Below are 25,171 nucleotides of genomic sequence, written 5' to 3'. Positions count from 1 at the left end.
GACAGAGCAAGCTGACGTGCTGGAGAGGCCCACGTGGCTAGGAACTGAGGGCCTCCCACCAACAGCCGTGGAGAAACTGCATCCTGCCTGCGCTGCTGAGAGAATTTGGAAATGGATCCTGCCTCAGTTGGACCTTGAGGTGACTGGAGCCCCCGATCCCTTGACTGCAGCCCATGAGAGGCCCTGAAGCAGAGGATCCAGCCGAGCCAGGCCTGGACCCCTAACCTGCAGAAACTTTGAGATTTTAAGCACAGGCTGTTTTAAGCCATTAAGTTTTGCGATCATATGTTAACGCAGCTACAGATAATACAGCCCCTCGTTACCTCTGTGCCCGGGAACCAATTACTCAAACTTTATGTGTTCCCGCATCTAAAAATGTGCATCATGATAACTGCTCGTATTATTGCTCCTATAACCTCCTCACCTTATAGCTTCATCGTGAGGGCTAAGAACATGGATGAACGAATGAATGGGTGGGACCCCTGGCTGAGCATTGAAAAGATCACAGGATCGGGGAATGAAGCCCACGCGTAGGTTGGAATGAAGCTGTGACGAGCCCTCACTGAGCAGCTGTCACAAGGTCAGCGCCCCACTGTCCCACGGGGAGAGGTCCTCCACCGCAGAGAAGCCTTACCTCCATCCTCACTTTGCCGACCGGGGCCTCCTGGGGTTCCAGAGGACTGTGCTCACAGCTGCCTACCACCGGGGCGCCCAGCATCCCGTGGCCTCCCCCATACCCCGACGCTGGGTTCTGCTGTCCCTTCTTCACGGATTATGTTCCCCACGGGGCTGCTGTTACCCAAAAGCCGGCCAGGCTTGGCGCCGTGGAGATAAACAAGCCGAGAGCCACGGCATCTGAGAGCTCCAGAAACTGGCCTTTGTGGGGAAGCCGCAGCCAGCTGGCACAAGAGTCACGGCCTGGCCGTGGCCCCCGAGCAGGCAGACCTGGCAGTGACGGGACCAAGGGGAAGGGGTCAGGCCTTCGCCTTCACATGGCAACAGATGCCTGACTCCAGATCGGGAGAACAGACTTTCAGGCCAGATGCAGCTCACAGGGCCCGATGACTACGGTGTCTAGCGCTCCCCACCCCAGGCCTACGTGATCCCCGCCCCTGAGCTGGATCCGCCGTGCGGCTCACCCCAGCCCCCCGGCCCCACAGAGACGCGTGTCCGTCCCTTCCTCTCATCCAGGGTTGGAGCCCCCGGAGCAGAGGGCCCCAGGGGCCACATGGCCGTTGTCTGCCCTGCTGTTGCTCTGAAGACGGGAATGTGAGTCAGACCTTTGATGTCCACAGGCATGGAAACAGGCTGGCGGCCCATGGGCGACTCAGCTGTGGCAGGTAGTGGTTTTGGGGTAACCACAGCCCTCCTCCTGGGTCCAGTTGATCCCACAGCTTCTTGGATGCCTGGCACATGGGCTGCCCAAGCTGGGTGACGACCACTTCGGTACTGGGCTCCCAATTGCCCCGAGGAAGCAGAAGGCTCCCGCCCAGTGGGCAGCGGGTGAGTTAGGAGCCTGGCCCCGGAGCCACAGCCGGAAGCCGGTGCGCTGCTAGCCTCGGCTCTTCTCCATACGCGGCCAGCCCCCCACCGGATCGCCGTCCTGACAACGATGGTTGGCGTTAATAAGAACTTGCTCTATGCCGTTAGCTCAGGACATCCCCACAAGCCCCCAAGGGAGGTCTGTTACAACCCCTATCTTACATTCTGACCATTCTAATCAGAGGGTTAGGTGGGTTAAATCAAACCCAACTCTGAAACATCATGGCCTACTCATCATTCTCCCACATAGGGCTGTCTAAGGGGCTGGACGCAGAGGAATCGGGATTGGAACCCAGGTAGTCTGGCTTTGAGGCAGTGCTCTCTGCCATGTGTCTGTCCAGCCCCTACCTACTCGCCAGGCCCATCAACCGCCCACACAATGTGCTGCGGGCTGGCTTTGTCCTGCGGGGACTCCTGACCTCCCCAGGGTCTCCAACCCACTCACTCTCTCCACTCTGACAGAGCAACTATTTCCTGGCCCCAAAGCCCCAGTTGTTGGAAATAACAAGTTTTCTTTCCTGACCCCTAATTGCACACATCTCCCATTAGCCAAAGCAAGTTCTTTCCACGGCGGCGTGATAAAAAGTGAACTGTGGAGCGTCATTTGGCCGCGCGCTCATTCGTCTCTGTCGGAGCCCCATCCCAGCCCCCTCTCCCCTCGCCGATGCCACCATCAAAGAAACAGCCTCACCAATGCTGCAAGGCCGTGGCCCGGCCCGAGAAGTCGGGGCTCGTCGACCTGCCAGAGTGAATCACTTTGCGAGCGTTTAATAGCATTGTCTTGATGATGAATAAACCACACCTTAATGGACCATTTTTCAATTTGTAGCCCCCAGTCAAGACTCCTAAAATGTCCCCAGATGTGAGGGATGACGTGGCACGCCAGCTTCCTACCCGCAGGAGACCCGGGCACCGGCAACCGGAGGCAGAGCACAACCTCAGTTTCCCACGATAAAGACAAGATTCCTCCCCTGTCCCTTTAGAGCCTCTCTTGGGGGGATGTTTCTGGAGAGAGGTGCGGGCCGGGAGCGAGCCTATCTCAGATACTGGGATTCTGGGAAGGAAAGTATGGCAACCCCAAGCTCTCGGGGGGAGATTGGAACGTCTCGAAATCTTGCCAGCTTTGGAGTTAGAAAGAAAAGGGTCTGAAGCCCAGCTCTGCTCTTTGCCAGCTGTGTGACCCAGGGCAAGTCAGTTCACCTCTCTGGGCCTCAGAGATAATCACAGGACCACTTCACACAGCTTCAGAGAGGGCCAAAGGAGAGAAGGAATAAAAGAAGCTCAGAGAAGCGCCCGGCACGCGGTGTGTACTGCTGCAATAGGTGGTGAAGGGAGTGTTAGTAATGGCGAATATGTATTAGGTGGTGTCGTAAGTTGAATGGTATCCCCCCAAAATTCATGTCTACCCAGAGACTTAGAACATGACCTTATCTGGAAATAGCCTTTGCAGATGTAATTAGTTATGATGAGGTGGTACTGGATTAGGGTGGCCCTAAATCCAATGACTGGTGTCCTTATAAGAGGAGAGGACACACGGAAGAGGGCCAGGTAGGGGCAGTGAACACCTGCTCATTCATTTGTTCTCTCGTGCGGGGCGGGTCCAACAGCACACTGGGTGCGGACACGGGGCTGCCAGCATCCACGGTGCAGGGAGCCCCCTGACCCTTCAGATACTCTGGAAGAATTCCTAGGGTCATCCCTGGATTTGCCCTCCCTGGATTTTCTACAGTCGCCCTGTAGTCGGGTACAGAGGAGGGGGAGAAACCCAGGCAAAACCACACTTCCGAACCAATCCAGCAGCAAACATTCCTCACCCTGGGTCAGGAGTGTTTGTCTATTGGGAAACAAGAACAGTTCATCTGAGTTTCTTCACCCTTTGTCCCAAGAGGCAAAAATGTCAGAAATGTGCAAGAGCTCTGGCCACAGAGGGACACTGTATCTCGTCCCCGCGGTCCATTTCCTGCACGGGGCTGAGGGTCAGGGTGAGGGCCACTGCCCTGAGGGTCAGGAGAAGTGGATTGGCCCCTGCTGGGCCGCGGGCTGGCTGTGGGGCGCAGGGTGAGGCTCTCCCATCTCTGGGCCCCAGTTTTCTTATCTGAAAAATGGGGGTGTTGACGCCTGATCCAGCCTTGCATGGAGTTAAGTACCAGCAGATGGCATAACCGCAGGTCAGGTCATATTGGGTGGTTTTCCTCTATTCTCTCTAGGGGGGTCAACAACATGAGAAATGGGGTCTTCCGTCAGTGCCTCCCTCAGACCCGACTTTATAACCAGCGGACTTGGCCCTGTCGGTCAGTGCATTTGATTCACTAAGTACCCACGGCGTGCACGGCACTGTGCGGGTTTCTGGGAGGTTATTTATGACTGTTAACACCGAAGATTAACAATACCAGCAGTAGCCAGCATTTATTGAGCATTTGCTAGATCCAAAGCATTATGTGCTTTGCCTCATTTAATTCTGAAAACAAACCTACTAGATAGGAATCGTCAGAACCCCCATTTCTGAAAGAAGACTCAGTCCAGAGGGAGGACGACTTGCCCAAGCCCACACAGTTAGGTTGGACCCCGTTTATTCTCGATTTCAGACCAGATGCTGCAGCCTGCAAGTACCCACGGCCCAGTGGGCGAGGTGAGCCTGGACCCTCCCATAGATGCGACATTCCTAACCCGAGCTTGTGTTTCTCGTGCCCGACACAGGGTCAAACATTCCACCAATGTTGTATCGCCGAGACCTCCCAAGACCTTCCTGAGGAGTTGTTACCATTATTGTTATTATCCGGTTCATACAGATGAGGACACAGAGGCCCTGGGGGTTACACGGGTGGAGAGCTGAGAAGTCAGGACCAAAATCCGGCCTTCCTGACTCCTCCTGTCCCCGCAAAAGGGAGCCGGACACCATGGTACTAAATCCATGCAGAGACAGCCAAGAGTATTGGAACGGAGATCCCAGGGGTCTTCCTGGAGGAAGAGGATCACAAAAGATGGGCTGAACCTGCACAGATTTCCTCTGTCCAGGCCAGCTCAGGCATTTGCCAGAAACTTGGGGACCAGATGGCCACACTCCTCTGAGGGACTCGGAAGGAATCTGTCCCACCTGGCTCGGGAGGACCTCACCCTGCCCTGCCTCACAGGCCGGTCTGCATGCCAGGCCGGGGCTGGCCCATGGCCCACTCATCTCTCCTCATTCTGCAGGCCCCAGGGAGGAAAGTCCAGAGCCAAGGTTATCGTGGGGTTCACATACCCCAGGGAGGGGTGGATACACAAAGCTAAAGGTCATTCAACGCAGCATGACTTGCAATCACAAAAGATTGGAACTGATGTCATGTCTATCAACAGGGTACTGGGTTAAGATACTTTGGTACAATCACATGACTCAAGCGTCAGAGGAGATCCTGAGTCCATAATAAAAACTGACGTTTAGGAAGGACTTTACACGTGGTCAGGGTCTCTTCCAAGTGTATCCACTCATTTGGTCCTTACAGCAATCTCAGGAGGGACCACGACCATCACTTTAAAATGAGGAAAGTGAGCACAGAAAGCTCCAGTCCCTCGTCCACGGCTCGTGGCCATGAACAGCGGAGCTGAGATTTGGTGCGGGCAACAGAGGCTGGCTGAGGACCAGCCTGCCACATGCTCTCCCAGCTTCTCTGTCTTGACAAGAGCCCTGGCGCCCTTGGAACCCGGGAAGGAAGAGAGGCACACAGACACCCTTCAGCGCTCCCTGCCCTGTGCCAGCCTGCGGAGCAGGTGCAATTAGAAGAGGCTTGACTGAGGCGTCCTCGTCTGAAGTGGATTCTGGTAACTCAGCCGCTGTGGTAGCCAACTTCCCCTCCAGCCAATTACGGCCCGCGGGGCCCACTGATGATTTTTACAGCCTTTCCTGGAGTCATGACAAGGAAAACTAAATGAGCTACAGGACCCCTTTCATCACTAACAGCCGGGTATCACGGTTGGGGGCAGAGGAAGGAAAGAAAAATCACTTTTCTCCCCTACTTTGAGCTAATCAAGAGAACTCGAGCCTGGACGGCCAACATGTTGGTGTTGAGAAAAGCTGTTCTCAAGCAGAACTAATTGGCAACAGAAATGGAATCTTCCCCCCCGCCCAAAAAAAAGTATAAACATGCTTTCTCCCTGGGAATTACCCTTCAGAATAGGTATTCCAGACATGTGTGTGCAATGGCCCGAGCATGGCCTGGAGTGGACGTCTCCACTCCTGTTGCCCAGCACCCCTGCCCTTCTCCCAAGAACAGCAGCTAGCTTTGGGACACCTCAGGCCCTGATTCGCCGACACTGGTTTGGATAGAATTGATTCCCCCTCAGCTCCAAGGATAAGCCTTGTCAGTTGCTCATGCCAAGGAGCGTATTCCAGGGATATTTCAGGAATGGGCATACAACCCGACAAGAAACAATACGGCACAAGAAAGGAACACTTTATGAGGCTTCTGGAAAAGAGAGCTCTTGCCACTTTAGAGCTGCAGAGAGGTGAAGTAATTTGCCTAGAGTCACACAGCACAGTGGTAGGGGACCAGGATTTGAACCCAAGTCTGTAGGACTGAAGAGTTTGCAACACTTAACTGCTAAGCTCTACCAAGAGGGGGAATAAACTCCAGATGAAGCCAGAGAAGCTGGATCCAAACCCAACTCTGTGTGATTCCAGGCAAGTTACTTAACCTCTCTGTTCATCAGTTTCCAGACCTGTAAAGTGGGGCTTATAAGAGCACCTCCACTTGCGGGACCTGAGGGTTGAATGAATTTACAGCAATACATGTAAAGTGTGTGGAAAAGTGCCTGTCTCACGGTGAGGATTTACCCTTACCCCCGTCACACTGTTTCCCACATGTGATGAGAGTCAGACTAAATAAAAGCAGGGGAAGGGGAGGAAGGAGAGGTTGATGCTATCAGGCTCGGTTCCCCTCCGGGAGCAGCCGTACCACAAAGATGTGGCACATCAGGAACCCACAGCCCGCTCAGGCTTGGGTATTCTGACCTGGAGAGACAGAGTCGACGGCAGCTGGGCCTGTCTATGTGGTGGTGGTCGAGATCCAGGGGAAATTCCACTCATTCAAGTGGCAAAAAAGTAAGACATCTGACAAATGCCACATGGTTGAGGGTGGGTGTGAATCGGTACAGCCACATTGGAAAATAGTTCAGTATATTATTTCATATTCCTATGGCCCAGCAATCCTACTCCTGGGTACATGTCTGAGACACACGCCAGCATGAACGTACTAGGACAAGTGCAAGAATGCTCAAAGCAATTCTGTTTATAACAGCAAACAGACAAGTGGAAACAACCCAAAGACCCATAGACTTGGAAAACAAATTCCGGCATACTGCAGAATAGTATACGGCAGTGAAAGTGAATCAACAGCCAGCCACGTGCCGCCATAGATGAATTTTAGTGATAAAATGATTTAAGAACACAGGGGTACCACAGGACAACATATATCTTTTTAGAAAGTTCAAAAATAAGTAAAAGTAAATAATATATTATTATGGCATAAATACGTAAGTGATAATACCATTTTTTTAAACAAGAGAAATCAGGATGATGGAAACATTCCGGAGTTGGATGATGGTGGTGATTGCAAAACACTGCGAGCGTGCTAAATGCCACAGAACTGTACCCTGGAAAATGGTGAATGTGGTAAATTTTATATTATGGATACCTTACTACAATTTTTTAAAAACCAAGGGAAAGATAAATACAAAATTCAAATAGTAGCTACCACAGTGGAAGGAGCACATGCCTGGTTATAAATAATTGTCACAGCTGTTTGTGGGTTGGGTGGGTGAATGGGGACATTCAATTGTCTCTTTCACCTGGGCTGTGATTAATTGAAGTCACCTGAGGTCCATTTTGTAAAGACTTGAGGAAAGCTCTCTGGACCTGGATTTGGGGACCAGGGATCTAATGGGTGCCACTGGGCAAGTGAGAAAAGACCTTGGGCCGTTCCCGCTGCTGCCAACCAGGCACCAGCCTATCGGGCATCTGGCGGGTGGGTGCAACCAATGGTCTGGAGGTACCACTTAAGCCCACCTCCTCATGCCTCCACCTGCAGGGCCTTCCCCTCCCCTCACTCATTCTCCCCTGGGGAGTGAGTTTGGAGGGCGATGCTAGGCTCGCTCCTCAGCAGAGGGCTGCCGGCAGCACTGGGTGGTGGGAGAGGTGATTCAGTTCAAGGGACAACACGGTCACAGCCACCTGGCCAAGACAGAATCCGAGTCCCATCACCTGCCTGACTCCTGGGTTTATCCGAACTCAGGTAAGAAAGAGGGGGTTGTTTACCGGGTCCTCCAAGCCCACCTGAGACAGAGAAGGGGGGTGTGAGTACAGGGGCCACATGAAGAGCCTGGAACCTGGGCCTGGTTGGTCTGACGGGCACATGTGAGGATGCACGATTCCACAGACTCTCATTGTTTTGCAAAGGAGCGGCTGCTTGGTGAGTTAGCACGGGCTATTAAAATGTGGTATTCATAAATGAAATGTAGCATGCAGCTAGAGGTTCCCAGGGACCCTAATTCAGTCTGACTGCTTTGTCACCCTTGGCAACGTAGCAAAGCGAATATGCCATAAGTCTTAACTGAGTACCTACTATGGGATACAGCACTGAACAAAACAGGCCAAAAAAATAAATAAATAAAAAACCTGCCCTCAGGAAACTCACATTCTAGTAGAGGACATTTTGAAAAAGAAAAATAATATATTATTTTTAGATGATGGAAAGAGGTATGGAGTGAGCCATGTGAAGATCTGGGAATGAGTGTCCCAGGCAGAGGGGAAGGCAAGTGCAAAGGTCCCGAGGCAGTACTGAGCCTGGCTCACTTGAGAACAGTGAGTGTGGCGAGGGGCAGGGCAGGGCAGAATCTGGAGATGAGGTCCAGATTTTGCGGGGCCTGGTGGCCGTGGTTAGGAGCAGGGAGCCAGGCCTGTGGGAGGAGGGTGTCCTGAGCAGAGGAGGGGCAGGATCTGACTTCCTTTTAATAAGACCTGCTGGCTGCAGGTGTAGAACAGCCCATCAGAGAGGCAAGAGGAGAAGCAGAGACGTCCGTGAGGAGGCAACCACAACAGTCCAGAGAGGGATGATGGCCACGGGGACGAGGGTGGCGGCAGTGGAGGTGACGGGAAGCCAGCAGCTTCCGGAGACAGGTTGAGGGTAGAGCCAATAGAATGTCTTTTTTACTGAAAAGTGGAAGCAGCTGGGCTCTACTCATGTGTTTTGCAGTCAAGAAAGTTTGAGACCTGGTTTGAAAATAGAGATGTGGTTGTCAAAACGGCTCCCTTCTCACAACCTCCTGGGGCTTCTGTTATGCAGGCATTGAAAGGAGTGGTTTAGGTCTTCATGTGCTAACAGGGAAAGACACCGGGGTGTATTGTCAAGTGCGACAAGGAAGATGAAGAATAAAATGTAAGAATGACCTCATTTTTGAACATTAAAATTACATATACGAGTGAATGAACGGTCTGGAAGAACAGACAGTGGTTACCTGGAGCGGAACCCACTGAGATTTAAAGTCAGGATTGCCCTTCCTACATGCAAAATAAAAGAATCCAAAAACCCTGGTTTTAGCTCCTTTTAAGATTGCTGTGGGCGGGGCTCGCTTCCTGCCATCCCAGCCTCACTTCTCATAGGCGGCCAGTGTCCCCACCTGGGCCTCCTCCTTGGCTAGGCCTGTAAGAAGGCAGAACAGGGGAATGAGAAATATTTTCCTCTCGTGCTTGCGGGCCTGGGAGACTGGAAAGGGCCCACCTGGCTCCTAGGCTTTCTAAAAATAGAAAGTTGTCTGAACTTTCCAATAGGTTTGGCTTAGCTGTTCCTCCTCCATGTTCCAAGACGCCATTTTGATTAGAGAATCATGTGTTGTGCATGAAAATCAAGGATGGCAGGAGCGAGACCTGAAAAGAGATGGAATTTACAGGGAGCTGCCCCTGAGGGGACCCGGAAACGCCCTGCGAATGTGGAGGGGAGTGGCGGGGGGCACCGAGAATGCAGGGACCCAGGGCCTTTGTGCTGCCTGAGCTGGGGCCCTGGACGCAGCCGGTGCAAATAACACCTTCTGACCCTCCCAATCTCTGCATCCATTCCAGCGCTTAGAGCAGGAGAGAGGAGTTTGGCTGTTGGGTTTGTTTGAGGCCAGAGGAGGAAGTTGAGGGATTATGTCCAAGGCCCAGTGCCTGGAGTTTGAATCCCTTTGGGTGAGAGCTGAGGACGGTCCATGACAAGATTTCTAAGACCCTGGGCACAAGCATATAGGCTGTGGGGCCAGTGGTGTGTTGGTAAAGGTTTAACAACCAGCTTTCCAGGGGAAAGTGTATGTGTGGGTATGCACGTGCACACATGTGTACAAATATAGGCACTTACTCATGCTTGCACATATAAACACATATATACCCAGGTTTACTATAGATTGTATTGATGGAAAGGATGTATAGCCCACAACTTACAGATAAACATAAAATGTACAGTAGCCCCCTCTTGTCAATTTCACATACTCCGTTGGCTCACACAGGGCGTTTTTGTTGATTTTTTGCCCCCAGCTCTTGTATCTGTTGTCACCCTATGGTTATAATTGATGAGTGACTGTAGTTCTTTCCAGAACGTTGGCTGATATCTGCCTTTACCTTAAGGACTGAGACAAAAATGATACACCAAAGTGCAGGTCGGAACTTTCCTGGTTTGTCAGCGAAGTGTGCAACTTCCCTGCTTTTTGGTGTTATTCCCACTGTAACAATTAGAGACATGATGCACTTTTATGTTTAACCGGCATCATCCTTTTCTCCCTCCCTTTCTTTGTCTAGATCACTTTGTCTGTTGACCTAGACAGTCAACAAAACAATAAATCAAGCCCTGAGCTGTACTGTTTGCCAATTCCCGTAGTGTAATTACTCCCACCATGGCCGACTTCAGGCTACCAACTTAAGTCGCAAAAAATGGAATTGGGAAGAGACCTGCAATAGTGCACTGTTAGGGGGTGTTCCCACCAGACAGACACACCGGACGTGAATATCCCCAGGAGAATGAGTAACAGTAACATGTAGTTTTAAAAACTGGAAAGTGATGAGTTTTGAGCACTTACGACCTTTGTTTTTTGTTTTTTTAAATTTATTTCATTTATTTATTTTTTGGCTATGTTGAGTCTTCGTTGCTGCGTGCGGGCTTTCTCTAGTTGCGGCGAGCGGGGGCTGCTCTTCGTTGCGGTGCGTGGGCTTCTCATTGTGGTGGCTTTTCTTGCTGCAGAGCACAGGCTCTAGGTGTGTGGGCTTCAGTAGTTGTGGGACGCGGGCTTCAGTAGTTGTGGCTCGCGGGCTCTAGAGCACAGGCTCAGTAGTTATGGCGCACAGGCTTAGTTGCTCCATGGCATGTGGGATCTTCCCGGACCAGGGCTCGAACCCGTGTCCCCTGCATTGGCAGGCGGACTCTTAACCACTGCGCCACCAGGGAAGCCCCACGACCTTTGTTTTTAATTACATTTATTTAATTATAAGTCTATGTAGCTTAATTTTTAATAATGGCTCTGGTTAGCAACGAGTTCACCAAATTCCTGAAAATCTGACAGTCGGCTTTTGCGAGCCGGTCCAAGCTGGCTCCAGCACACCACCCGTGCAGGGACCACATGGCAGAGAGTGTCACGGGCTGGGGAGGAAGCCCTTCCCTCCACCTCTGCCCAGAACCCAGAGCAGCTCAGGCACTAAGCAGCTGGAGCCTGGCCGCACCAGGTGGGTGCTGGCAACAGTGAACTTCTCCCAGTGGCCTTGGCGGCAGAGGCGAGGGACTAGTTTGCAAGCCAATGTGAAACATCCCTTTGGAGCTCCCCAGAAGGAACTGGGGGACCCTGGGGGTGCTGAGCTTCCAATGACACGTAGGTGAGGGCTCTGTAAGTGGCAGACATCTGGGTTAAATCACTCTGTGCCAAACCTAAGCTGCGGGACTGAGCTGGGCTTTCAGCGTTTCATGAGGCTTTTCTGAAGCTTGCGGGGCCCTAGGACTGTTCTCGCTGACAGCAGTCACGGGGCACTGCAGGCCAGCAATCACTTCTTCAAGCCCATCTTAATCCCAGCCTCCTCCGACGCCTTCCCTGATGCGCGGGGAGATTTTCCTCCTCTTTAAGCTTGTGTCTCACCCACGTTTAGAACATAAGTGCCTTCCAGCCAGAGTCATAGCAATTTAGAGTTGTAAAGAGATTTTAGAGATTTCCTAAAATAATCTCGTCTTATAGATGAGAGAAGGGGAGTGACTTGCACAAGATTACAGAAATCAAGGGCAGAACTGTGTAGGGTGACCAGCTGTCCCGGGACTGAGGGGGTCTCCTGGGACAAGTTGGTCACTCTTGAGCTAGGACCACCAGTCGGGTCTCAACTCAAACCCAAGGCAGAGGGTCTGGGCCAGTCCTAGAAAGAAAAGGAGCGAGTACAGAGCTGCTGCGGGATGGAATTTTCCAAGGAAGAGAAAAGAGGAGGCCATATCTGGGTGCTGGGACTTCCAGCTCTACCCAGATGGCTGGCACCCGAGGGATTTCCCACCGGCCACAGCCCTGCTGTGGATTTCCCTGCCCTTGATGTAACATGCATCCTCCTTGTCTCTGCCAGAGAGACACTAGCTGACTTTATCTGCATCTTATCTCTTGGCTGCTGTCACCACAGCTTCGGGGATGTATATGCAAATAGCCTACGATAATATTAATATGTGATTCCCCCCAAGGGAGGCATGTGGAAAGCACTGTATGTGTTTCACAATTCTGTTTCGTCCAGAGGAGCAGTGGGAGCCCAGAATGATTCGAAACAGATTTTTGAAAAAGGCAAAATAAAACTGGAACAAAACCTCATAGAGGCATGTGCCACTCTCCCCACCCCCAGCTCTCCCCACCCCTGCCTAATATTAACTCTCTTCTCTCATTCCCCGGGAGCCTCGTACAGCAAGGGGCATCAGGCCCTCTCCATTCAAGCCAGGAGCCCCTGCCCATCCCTGGGCTGACATACCCTCTAAATGTTGCAGGCTGGTCAGCCTGGTGCTTCGTCTGTCCCACTGTTCTTCTTCCTCGTACACATAACACTCCCCTGACACCCTCTCCTCCTTCACCTCTGCTTCCTGGGATAGTCACAGACTCAGAGAACACAGAAGTCCCGGCTACTCCTGGAGGTGGAGAGCTTCTGAGATCTGACTCTCATCTCTGCCACTGACCAGCTGTGTGACCTTGGGCAAGTCACTTCATTTCTCTATGCCTCCATTTGCTCAATGTACAACGAGAATAAGAGTAATAATCCCTGTCCTGCCAGGGGCTCATGGGGATTCTCTGAGCTAAAGCTTCAGCAAAGCCTGGCACAGTGCCTGGCATGCAGCAGACCCACACAACATAGCAGTCGTAGGGAATTCCCTGGAGTCCAGTGGTTAGGACTCTGCACTTTCACTGAAAGGGCCGGGATTCATTCCCTGGTCGGGGAATTAAGATCCTGCAAGCTGCCCGGCGCTGCTAAACACAAGGAAAAAACGGTAGTCATAGTAAGAGCCCCTTAAAGATCACCTAGTTCAACCCCTCATTGTAGGGATGGACAAAGGGAGGCCCAGAGAGGGGAAGGAAGTTGCCCAAGGCCACACAGCAAGATGCTGCCATCTCATCTCAGCCTCAGCGCTTGGGGAGCTCCAGGTGGGATGTGCGGATGCCCTCCTCACACCCCGACTCCCTCTAAAGTCTGGTCCACGCCAGCTGCACACGGAGCAGTCGCTTCGCACTCACCATCGAGCAGGTCTCGACATTCAGGGCCGTGTCACGCCGTCCTCCTGGAAGCAACACGGCTTTCTCTATCGCTGAAGCGAGCGTCGGCTCCCATCGGCTGCGGGGCTCGGGAGACCAGCCTGTAGGGACTGGCCGCTCGGAAGATGGCCTCGGAGGACCCCCTGCCCGCGATCTTCCTCGTGGTGCCGTGGGGACGGCGCGCGGCCGCCAGCCGGGCTCCGATAAAGCAGCCTGGCTCTTATCCGGCCTGTGTCAGGGTGCAGGCGGCCGCGGAGCTGGGGTTCCAGGAAGCCCGCCTGGGGCCCCCCCGGCCGGCCCCGTTCCCCCCGGATGCTGCCTGCCGCTCTGGCCGCGGCCGATTGCCCGTCAGTGTCACTCTGAGCTCTGCCAGGGAGAATTCCATGCTGGCCCCCTGCAGGCGGAGCCCCACCCCTTCACGGCCCACCCCCACTCGCATCTTGGCAAGGGGACCGGGAAAGGCAGCTAATTTCAAGTCCGTACAGCGTTTGTGGTCGTGTCCTGAACTCTCCACGATTAATCACGGAGCATCTGATTTCTGCTTTGCCTCAGAGGGGGGTGTGGGGAGGCCTGGAAGTTTCTGTTTACTCATTCTGCACCGGGCTTCGTGCTAATCACAAACAGACGGGACCCAGCCTCCCGCTCGCTCCCCCGCCCTCTTCTCCCTCTTCCTACCTTGCCACTTTCGGGTCGCTCTCCTCACTCTTTCTCCTTTCCCTCCTTTCTTCCCTCCTTCCCATCTGTTCCCTGCCTCTGTCCCAGATCCGGTCCTCCGTACACCCCTTCCTCTGGTCCTGGTTCCCCCCAAGCCCCCTCTGCACCTCCCACTTCTCCTGGGATGTAAATTAGCTTGGCCTTTTCCCTTTACATCTTTACAGCTAGTGGTCAGCCTCTTTTCTTTCTTTACAACCTAGTTATTTCAGGGTTCGCCCCGCCGCCCAACCCCCATTACATGGGTGTGTAGAACTCCTATGAACTTGACTGTGTGTCCCAGTCAAGGGTGGAGTCCAGATACGAGGCACTTCTCCTTTGGTCACCTCGGCACATCTCGGCTTTCGGATTTCGGATTCTGCTCAGGGATGGACCCAGGAACTAAGGCCCCATTCATCGCCACCACGGAGAGCCCACCCCCCAGCCATGGTGCCTCCCAGCCTGTAACACCTAGGGATACATTTCTCTCTGCTGCCCCTTGGCTCCGTGCCACCCTGCAGCCACTGCAGACAAGAAATCAGGAATAAACAGCCCCAAAGAAGAGAAACTGACACCCCTTCCCACAGCCACAAACACACATACTCTGAAGGGTAATTTGGCAAGACCTTTAAAAACCAGAAATGGGCGTAAGCTGCCACCCAGAACATCACTTAATGCACGTCCACGAGGTGGCATGCACATAGACGTTTGCTTAAAAAAAAAAAAAAAAAAAGGTTTATCACAGGCAACATTGGAAATAAATATCCATCCCAAAAAATGACTGGTTAAATAGAATATAATAAATAGAATATAATAAATAGAATATGAAAGAATCATACTATCCCAGGCAGGGATTCAGAGGGTGAGCTGCATCTGTATGTAACAATGGAGATGGGTCTCCAAGACATATTATTGAGTGAAAAGAGGGTCAGAATGATACATTCAATATCATCCTGATTGTGTAACCCTCCGCCCTTATACACACATAAAATGAAATGCTATGGAAACACATAAAGCCAGGAAAATAGTCTATAAGGATATAAACCACACTGAGCCATTACCTCTGGGAAGTGGGGGAGGCAGAAGTTTAAGCGTGGTGCTCTTACCTGTAGCAGCTTCATTCTGAAAAGTGAAAATGGATTCATCTATTACCTAGATTCCCAACCAGCTTCCTTCACCAGTGACGTTGCACCCCATACCCGGAGAAAATTTCATCCACCCGTTTGCCTCCTTGGACTAGCTCAAAGAATTCTATAATCTGTCAGCTGAGAACTGAACAGCAGTCCTGAGGAGTGAACCCAGAAGTTCTACAAGCACTCTAGTTTGATCACCTCTAGTCAGGTGTTGGGACCCAGAGCTGAAAGTGACATTGCACTGAGTGAAATTCCTTAAGAGCCAGGGAGCTGTCAAAGTTACTCCGGAGTGGGCTTAGGTCTCCTGGAAAGGAGGCCGGCAGATCTATATTTGAAAGCAAAGTATTGGAAAGTTGATGGCTTGGTTTTCAGGAAGCAATGTCACCTACTCTAACTTGCAAAACATGAAAACCACTTTGAAGCGTTTTAAAGGAGTGAACATGTTCAGACTTCATGCCAAGAAAAGGGTTGCCGAGAAGCACGGTTTCGGTTCAGCCGTTTCTCTCCTGCTCACCGACCAAGTGCACAACCACATCTCACGGGCACAACAGGCAGGCGAGCCTGGTACTCCACACAGGGTGCTTCGCACGTGCTGTGATGTGATGGAATTCACCAGAATGCTCTCTGTCCCCCACTTGTCCAGTGCCTGCGGGCTTTGGGAATTCAACTGCAAAGAAGACAAATGATGCTTTTCACAGCCCGGAGCCAGTGGGGGCACCAGCCCCTCCTCCTCGTCCTCCAGGGCAGAAAGGAACCCCAGCTTTGGAGCCGGGCAGTCTCAGACTTGGTGTTTCCAGCCATCTGAGGGAGTGGCAGAGTGAGACCATGCCATTCCCAAAGCAGGCCTCACATAGGGTCAGTGCCCAAGATGACTTTGGGTGACACACAGGACACTGAACAGCACTGCCCCTAGAGTGGGAACGTCATTTTACTCCAGTGGCAATTCTCTTCCCATCCCATTTGGCCCGGGACAGAGTCTCAGCTTTGTGCTAATCTGTCTTTAACACCTCTACCGTCTACTAATCTCTCTTTCTGACAAAGAAAAAGCAGGCCTCAGGCTTAGGTCAGCCAGCAGCCAACAGCATCCAGCTAGAATCCTGTTTGGCAAGTGATCACGGTTTTCCACTGTCTTCCACTTTCCTATCTGTAATTTTTTTAAGTTTAAAAGGGAGTCCATCAGCTAAGGGAAAATCTGACAGAACCTTAATAAGGCACAGAGTTTAGTTAATAATGATGTATCAATATTGGTCATTAGTTATGACAAATGTACCATAGCAATGTAAGATGACAAGAGGGGCAATTAGAAATTGGGTACAGGGTATGTAGAGTTCCCTGTACCGTCTTTGCCACTTTTCTGTAAGTTTCAAACTATTCCAAGATTGAAAGCTTGGTGGTGATCATTTTGTAATGTGTAGAAATATCGAATCACTATGTGGTGTAACAGGAACTCACATAGTGTTGTAGGTCAATTGTTCAAAAACAAACTCATAGAAAAGGAGATCAGATCTGTGGTTACCAGAGGCGGGGGTTTGGGGGAGGGGGGAATTGGATTAAGGTAGTCAAAAGGTACAAGCTTCCGGTTATAAGATAAATAAGTACTAGGGATGTAATGCACAACACAATTAATATAATCAACACTGCTGTACATTATATGTGAAAGTTGTTAGGAGGGTGAATCCTAAGAGCTCTCATCATAAGGAGAGAATCTTTCTTTTTCCTTTATTTTGTATCTGTATGAGATGATGAATGCTCACTGGAGTTATTGCAGTAATTATTTCATGACGTATGTAAGTCCAATCATTATGTTGTACACCTTAAACTTATACAGTGCTGTATGTCGATTATATCTCAATAAAACTGAAAGAAAAATAAGTAAATAAAATTGAAAGTTTATTTAACTATGTTTAATGGACCCAGAAAAAAAGTAAGTCCGTGGTTTTTTTTTTTTTTTGCGGTATGCGAGCCTCTCACTGTTGTGGCCTCTCCCGTTGCAGAGCACAGGCTACGGACGCGCAGGCTCAGCGGCCATGGCTCACGGGCTTAGCCGCTCCGCGGCATGTGGGATCTTCCCGGACCGGGGCACGAACCCGTGTCCCCTGCATCGGCAGGCGGACTCTCAACCACTGTGCCACCAGGGAAGCCCCCGTGGTTTTTTTTGTTGTTGCTGTTCTTTGTTTTTTTTAATCGAGGTAGAGTTCATTTACAATATTAATATTAGTTTCAAGTATACAACCTAGTGATTCAATATTTTTATAGATTATACTCCATTTAAAGTTATTACAAAACAATGGCTATATTTCCTCATGCTGTATATAATATATTCTTGTTGCTTATCTTTTTTTTTTTTTTGTGGTACGCGGGCCTCTCACTGCGGTGGCCTCTCCCGTTGCGGAGCACAGGCTCGGGACGCACAGGCTCAGCGGCCATGGCTCACGGGCCCAGCCGCTCCATGGCATGTGGGATCTTCCCGGGCCGGGGCACGAACCCGTGTCCCCTGCATCGGCAGGCGGACTCTCAACCACTGCGCCACCAGGGAAGCCCTGTTTATCTATTTTATACATAGTAATTTATATTTCTTAATCCCCTACCCTATCTTGCCCCTCCTCCCTTCCCTCTCACCACTGTTAACCACTAGTTTGTTTTCTGTATCTGTGAGTCCGTTTCTATTTTACTATATACATTCGTTTGTTTCAATTTTTAGATTCCACATATCAGGGATAACATAGAGTATTTGTCTTTCTCTGCCTGACTTATTTCACTAAGCATAATAGTCTCTAGGTCCATCCATGTTGTTGCCAATGGCAGAATTTCATTCTTTTCATTCCATCGTGTGTGTTTATATGTATGTGTGCATATGTGTGTGTTTATAAGTGTGTGTGTGTGTGTGTGTGTGTATATATATATATATATATATATATATATATATATACACCACATCTTCCTTATCCATTCATCTGTTGCTGGAAAGTTAGGTTGCTTCCATATCTTGGCTATTGTAAATAATACTGCTATAAGCATAGGTGTGCATGTATCTTTTTGAACTAGTGTTTTCGTTTTCTTCTGATACATACCCAGCAGTGAGACTGCTGGATCATATGGTAACTCTGTTTTCAGTTTTTAAGAACCTCCATGCTGTTCTCCATGGTGGCTGCACCAATTTACCTTCCCACCAGCAGTGCACGAGGGTCTCCTTTCCTCCATACCCTCGCCAACACTTGTTATTCGTGGTTGCATGTTGCTTTTTTTTAACTGTATGTACAGAGAGAAACAGAGAGACAGCAAATGTGGCAAAATATTGACAATTGGAGTGTCTGAGTGAGGGGGATACGGGGTTCTTTTTTTTTTATTTTATTTGTTTTGGGGCTGCATTGGGTCTTTGTTGCTGCTCGCAGGCTTTCTCTAGTTGTGGCGAAGGGGGGGCTACTCTTCCTTGTGGCACACAGGCTCAGTAGTTGTGGCGCACAGGCTTAGTTGCTCAGAGGCATGTGGGATCTTCCCGGACCAGGGATTGAACCCGTGTCCCCTGCATTAGCAGGCGGATTCTTAACCACTGCGCCACCAGGGAAGTCCTGTCCTGGGGGTTCTTGAAGCTATTCTTCCAACTTTGCTGCAGGTTTGAAATTTGTTGAAACAAACAGTTGGGAGAGAAAGTAAATCAATGTAAAGAAAAAGTTTAGTACATAAGAGCCCAGGTGGCAAATGAGTGTAGCCAAATTGTCAAGGTGGTGCTGAGTTGCTGGCCTTTGGGGGAAACTAGGCTAAGATGTGGCCTGGCGGGGAGATCTGTGGTGACTCCAAAGGACCCTCTCAAGTCCCTGCGTGGCCACACTCACTCCCTGTCACCCGCAGAATCTTCTCTGCCACCCTCACAGGCACACAACTTCCAACAGCACAGCATTCGTAACACTTTCAAACCATTTCCCCACCTCTACCCCTCACAGCATCCTGTGTGACATCGGCAGGGCAGGTGTTGTCATCCCACGTGCCAGGCTGGGGATTTCAGGGACAGAGATGAAGAAGGAGGAAATGTTCCAGTGGGAGACAGGCATGTAAACAGAAACCTACAATGCCAAGTGCTAATTTCAGCCCAGGTAGTAAGGGCCAGGTGGGCGGAGCAGTGAGGGAAGCCCCCCCCACCCCCCACCCCCCTACCCAACAGCTTTACCTTCGAGAATGAAGACGATGCCCCAGGGAAGGATAAGTAAACAGAAGGATTACGTACTCCTTCTAGAGAACCTCTGTTCTCTGGCCCTGGGGGAAGGCCAAACCCGCAGCCTTGGGGGCCCTGCAGAGCCTGGGACTCTACCTCTCTCCTGCTTTGCCCCCTCGTCCTTCTAATGTGCCTGGCTCTCTCCCGTGGTTCCCCCAGCAGAACTCTCTCCCCTTGGCCATCTCCCACGCCCTCCTGGCTTTTACCTGTTTAAGACCTTAATCCTTACCCTGTTGGAGCCCACTAAGGAGCCACATTCTCCAAAGCTTTCTCCGAACCCCCCCTCTGGTGTGGAGACCCTCTCCCAGGCAGCCTCGCTGTCTCATCGTGGCAAAACTGTGTAAGCACATAGGCCCCGGCGCCCAATCCTGGCTCCTCTTCTTCCCGACTGAATGACCTTGGGCAAGTCACTTGACCTCTCCATCTCCTCATCTATAAAATGGGAGTAACTATAGAGCCTCACTGGGTTGTTGTGAGGATGAGATGAAACAATAGCTTGTTGCTCAGTCTATGGGCCAGCAGATGGGGCGTCACCTGGGAGCTTGTTAGTACAGAGTCCCAGGCCTCACCCCCGACCTTCTGAACCAGATTCACAGGATCCCAAAATGATTCATGTGCACATTAAAGTTGAGAAGCACTGAGACATTATATGTAAAGCGCGAAGACCCTGCCTGGCACACGGTTGGCTCCTATTAAATAGATGTGGTTGCCATCATCATCGGCACCATCATCCCACAGGATTGCTGTTTCCTTATCCTTCTCCACCTGAGAGGAAAGACCACGACTGCCGTGTGCACTATTGCAGACTCAGTGCCCAGAGCAGAGCCGGTGCCTGATAAATGATGGCTGGATTAAGTCATTGTCTAATTTTCATGGAAAAACCCGACTGGAACCCAGTGGCCTTACTCCCAGCTGAGCTTTTTTTCAAACCCCCAGCCTCCTGCAGATACAAGGAACAAAGTCTGGATGGCGAAGGGGTCTCCCATTCAGGAAGGCATGGGGGTGAGCTTGTTGGGAGCAAGTTCATCCCAGTTGGTAAAATCTGTCATTTTCCTACAGGTAGTAGGATCAAAACTCCCCCTCCTTTATCAACCCTTCAGCACCGAAGAGAACATCCAATTGCTGTATTCTTCCTGGAGATAAATATCCTGACCCGTCATTGCCAATCTTCTCCTCCACTGCCATCTTGACCCAGGGTCCGGTTCTTTGCACCTCTGCTCCACAGTGACAAACAACCGATTCAACAGAGAGAGGCTGGCTCTGTTGAGCTGGGGAAGCATTTGGAATGACAGGTCCCCCCTCTGGCCTCAGGCTGGGCCATAAACCTTGGTTCAGCGGAGGAATGAATCCGCCCTGAAATCTGGGAGCCTTATCAGTTGGGGGGATTAGCAAAGGCCAAGTCTTGACCTGAAGGAAAATCCCAGACGCCCTCCATGCTCCCTTAGGGACCCTCCGGAGTCAAATATTTTCCGAACCAACTCCAGTTAAGTAAATAGCGTTCTGCACGTGAGTGCCGACAGGGTTTCTCAGAGGACCTGACATTCTCCACTTGGTGACTGTCATTTCCTTACAAACATAACATTGGAAGCGATCTTTGCATTCCCAGAATGATTTCCCCAGCTGAGGAATTCTGCATTTCTCCTGGAGTTCAGGGTTGCGGCTTTATTTTGTGCTTTTATGACAACATCCTCTTAATGCATCTTGTATAATTTGATAAAAACCCTCTCCCCTCCACCCACCCCAATGCGTGTCTTTCTTTGCCACAAATTTCTAGTAAACTCTTCAAAAAATGCACAGCCTAAATTGAACCCTGATGCTTGAAGCACTAATGGGGCGCCTTCTTCAAAGCAATTCTTTACAACCCAACAGTTTACATGTTGCTGGAAACAATGGACTTAAGCGCACAATTTATTTGGATTGGCTAGTTTCATGCTGGTTGGAATCTGCTTTGGGGGGAAAACAAACCCTGCATGTGTTTAGATTTATAATTTATACTGAAAGCACAAATACCTCGTAATAGGGCTGCAATGAGAGGCAGTTATGAGCAAAAGTCACCACACATGGAGGCTTTCCTGTCTCACAGATATACTACGAAAGACTGCAAACCGCTTTTTAGTGAAGCCACCTTCTCCTTTCCCACCCCCATCTCTACCCGCCCCTGCAAGAGAAACACCTATGGCAGAAGCCATAGACCATCTGCCTGACCTGTGAGCAAATGCCCTGCCCTGGCTCTTCCCCAGCTGTCTGGGGTGGAGACTGTCCTGTGCCTGCACTCAGTGATTTACGCTGACTACCTCACTCCATCCTCACAACCACTGCCCTCGGCCTCGTGATCCCCACGTTAAGCGGAGGAAACCGAGGCACAGGAAGGTGAAGCCGCTCTCCCAAGCTCCCACAGCAGGTAAGTGATAGAGCCAGGATTCTAACTCAAAGAGTCTTGCTCTAGAATCAACTCTCTCAACCCTGAGGTCCTTTTGTAGTAAAATCTGCTGAACTAGCCAGAATGCTCCATTAACTCGACTCTTTATTGCAGTTGAGTTGGAAGAGAAGCAAGGCAAATGGCGGGGAAATAAAATGAGATCGTGACTTCACCAAAGCAAAATTGAGATCCTGCTCTCCAAACGAAACCCAACGGAATCTGGAAGAGAACACATTCAACCTAATCTCCTCCACCTTCTCCAACTCTATCTCCAGGCCCAGACAAGAAGATGCCACGTTTGAAGGGGAGACTCAGGGTCCCAGAGGACCCTCCGTTCACAAGAAAGACCCAGAGCTGCCCTCTGGATTCCAGAACGAGGCAGTAGAAGAGCATCCTCTAGAGAGATTACCATGGTGGATTATTATAAGAAGCATCCCAGTGAACGTGCCACCTGGATCCGCTGCCCCCTGCAAGGAGCTGGTGCTGCTATAGCCACGAGAATGTGTGATTGCATTGACCAGCAGATCGAGGAGGACGTGATGGCCCTCCAGCTTTGGAAGCAGTCTTCACCTTACACCTGCTGTCTTTGCTTTCACTTTCTTGGGACCTCAGGACCACAATGGTGAAGAGGAACGGGTTAGCCTCCTAGAAGACGGAAGTCCACGTTGATGGGAACCATGGCACCCAAGCTGACAGCCAGACCACTGCTGGGTATGTGAGTGAGGCCACGTGGACCCTCCAGTCCCTGTCGAGTTGTCAGATGACTGTGGTCTCATGAGTGAGCCCAAGAGAGGCCAGCAGATTGCCAACCCACAGAATCAAAAAACACAACCAGCTCTCAGTTACAGGAAGCCAGTAAGGTTTGGGGTGGTTTGTTACACAGCGGCTAGAGCTCAAATCATTGTTAACACAGTTAAAACAAAGGTCCTCTATCGAAACCACAGCTATAAAAAGGATTCCAGCACGACCCAGGATGACAGCAGTTTCTGGAGGATTTACCGAAATGCCTCTTACCCTGTCCCTAGCTCATTCATTAGGACGTTGGGAGCCCAACTGTGCTTTTGCTTTTATTTGCTCATTAAATATTTGACCACTGTTTTCCACATAAAAGAAAGAACTATCTTTAGCACTAGGGACACAGATAAATCTGGCACACTAATGTCTTCTAAGAACTCCCAGGACAACAAAGGAGATAGACAAGAGCACTATTGTATTCGTGCAGCAAATATTTGCATACCAGGCATTACGTTAAGGGCTGGGAATACAATGATAGGAAAGTCACAAATCCAGACCTCATGGGGTCGGGAGTTGAGCCGGGAGGTGGACGTTAATAAAAGGAAACGACATAAACATGTGACTGCAAACGGTATTAAATACTGAACTAGTTTGGTGAGAAGAGGCCAGAAAGATTTACTTGAAGAAGCACCTTCTTCTTTTTTTGTTGTTTTGGCCACACTGCATGGCTGTGGGATTTTAGTTCCCAGACCAGGGATTGAACCCGGACCCTCGACAGTGAAAGCGTGGAGTCCTAACCACTGGACCGCCAGGGAATTCCCAGAAAGCACCTTTCAAATTGAGACTTGAAAGAATAGGTGAAGCGCCTGGCCAAAAAGGAGGGGAAGAATGTTCCAGGCTGAGGGAAGAGCATATGGCAGTGGTTCTTTTTTTTGTTGTTAATTATTTAATTTATTTATTTTTGGCTGCGTTGGGTCTTAGCGCAGGCTTTCTCTAGCTGCGGCGAGCGGGGGCTACTCTTCGTTGCGGTGCGAGGGCTTCTCATTGCGGTGGCTTCTCTCGTTGTGGAGCACAGGCTCTAGGTGCATGGGCTTCAGTAGTTGTGGCTCGTGGGCTCAGTAGTTGTGGCTCGTGGGTTCTGGAGCTCAGGCTCAGTAGTTGTGGCGCACAGGCTTAGTTGCTCTGTGGCATATGGGATCTTCCCGGACCAGGGCTCGAACCCATGTTCCCCGCATTGGCAGGCGGATTCTTAACCACTGTGACACCAGGGAAGCCCATGGCAGTGGTTCTTACCAGGAGCAGTTAGGTTAACCTAGAACCCAACTCTATTTTACATTTAAACACAGAATAGTTTTGGCATGGTTGTAATATGTACTGAATTTTCCTGGAATGCAAGGACCATGTACATTGAGAGAAGGCTGAACTGGACTTTGCTTGGGGGTTCATATTGGTCACTCTTCCGGAGCATCAGGGCTGGCAGCAACTCCAGTCGACATGCTCGTGGTGCACGAGTGGCCAACACCCCACACCTAGACCCGCCTGCGTGTGCAGGTGTCACCTTCACAGAGGTTCTACCTGTTCGGTTCAAGCCCCTGGCTACTTCATCAGGACTTCCAGCATTAAAATACATATGATTTTCTTATAGATTACTTTCCACTTATTCTCCTTTGTTTTAGAGTTTGAGAAGTACATGTACATGTTTTCAGTATGTGAGTAGGTAAGTTATACTATTTGTGAATTTCATTTCAGGGTAGACAATGAGCCACTGGGTCTGATGAGGTTAGAACCACAGGCACCTTTAAGACTCTCCTCTTGCAGTGGGACAGGGAGTCAGGCTGATGTAAGAACTAACAGGAAGTACGGGGTTAGAGCCCAGAGACCCAGGAGCAGTGTGGTACCAGATGAGGCTAGAGGAGGATGGGGGGAAACCAGAACCCCCAGATGCTGCTGGAGGAATGTGAGATGGGACGGTCTGGTGGTTCCTCAAAAGTGACACATGGAATGTCATCTGAACGAGCACTTCCACTCCTAGGCGTATATCCAGAAGAAATGGAAATATATTGTTCAGACAAAAACTTGAACACAGATGTTCACGGCAGCATTATTCATATTAGCCAGAAACGAGAAACAGCCAAAATGCCCATCAACTGGCAAACGCATAAACAAAGAAGTGGTACATTCGTATGGTGGAATAGTATTCAGCCATAGAAAGGAATGAAATACTGATACATGCTGTGATGTCGATGAACCTTGAAAACCTTATGCTAAGGGAAAGACGCCAGACCCAGAAAGCCACATATTGTATGATTTCATTTGTGTGAAATGTCCGGAATAGGCAAATCCATAGAGACAGAAAGAAGATTCGTGGTTGCCAGAGGCTGGGGCTGAGGAGGTAACGGAAAGTGACTGCTAATACGTCTGGGGCTTTCCTTGGAGGGTGATGAAAATATTCTGGAATTAAACAGCGGTGATAATTGTACCACTCTGTTAATTTAGTTAAAAAAAAAAACTGAACTGTACACTTTAAAGGAGTGAATTTTATGGCATTTGAATTATATCTCAAACAAAACAAAAAGATGAAGCTACAGAGATAGACAGGGTCACCCCATTCAAGGCATCATGACCCCGGGTTTTCAACCTCAGACTGATGAGAGCCACTGAAGGTTTTAGGCTTCACCATGATAATGTAGG

At 50.3% G+C, this 25,171-nt stretch overlaps 1 protein-coding gene across 9 annotated transcripts in view; it reads right to left on the bottom strand.

The window, feature by feature from the left end:
• RIPOR3 (RIPOR family member 3) overlaps positions 1-13,697 on the bottom strand; it is a 75,585-nt gene extending 61,888 nt beyond the window's left edge. For 5 of the 9 annotated variants that reach the window (XM_049698654.1, XM_033411182.2, XM_049698658.1 and 2 more), the window contains exon 1: positions 13,276-13,696. In XM_049698654.1, coding sequence (XP_049554611.1) covers positions 13,276-13,278 — 3 coding nt within the window. In that variant the 5' untranslated portion in view covers positions 13,279-13,696. Of the gene's footprint in view, positions 1-13,275 lie in introns of all 9 variants that reach the window. The other 4 variants (XM_049698660.1, XM_049698655.1, XM_049698656.1 and 1 more) reach the window with 2 other exon arrangements.
• Positions 13,698-25,171: the final 11,474 nt, after the last annotated feature.

This window comes from Orcinus orca, chromosome 16 (genome assembly GCF_937001465.1).
Source record: "Orcinus orca chromosome 16, mOrcOrc1.1, whole genome shotgun sequence".
NCBI classification, from domain to species: domain Eukaryota; kingdom Metazoa; phylum Chordata; class Mammalia; order Artiodactyla; family Delphinidae; genus Orcinus; species Orcinus orca.
This window is presented reverse-complemented; position numbering and strand designations above follow the sequence as displayed.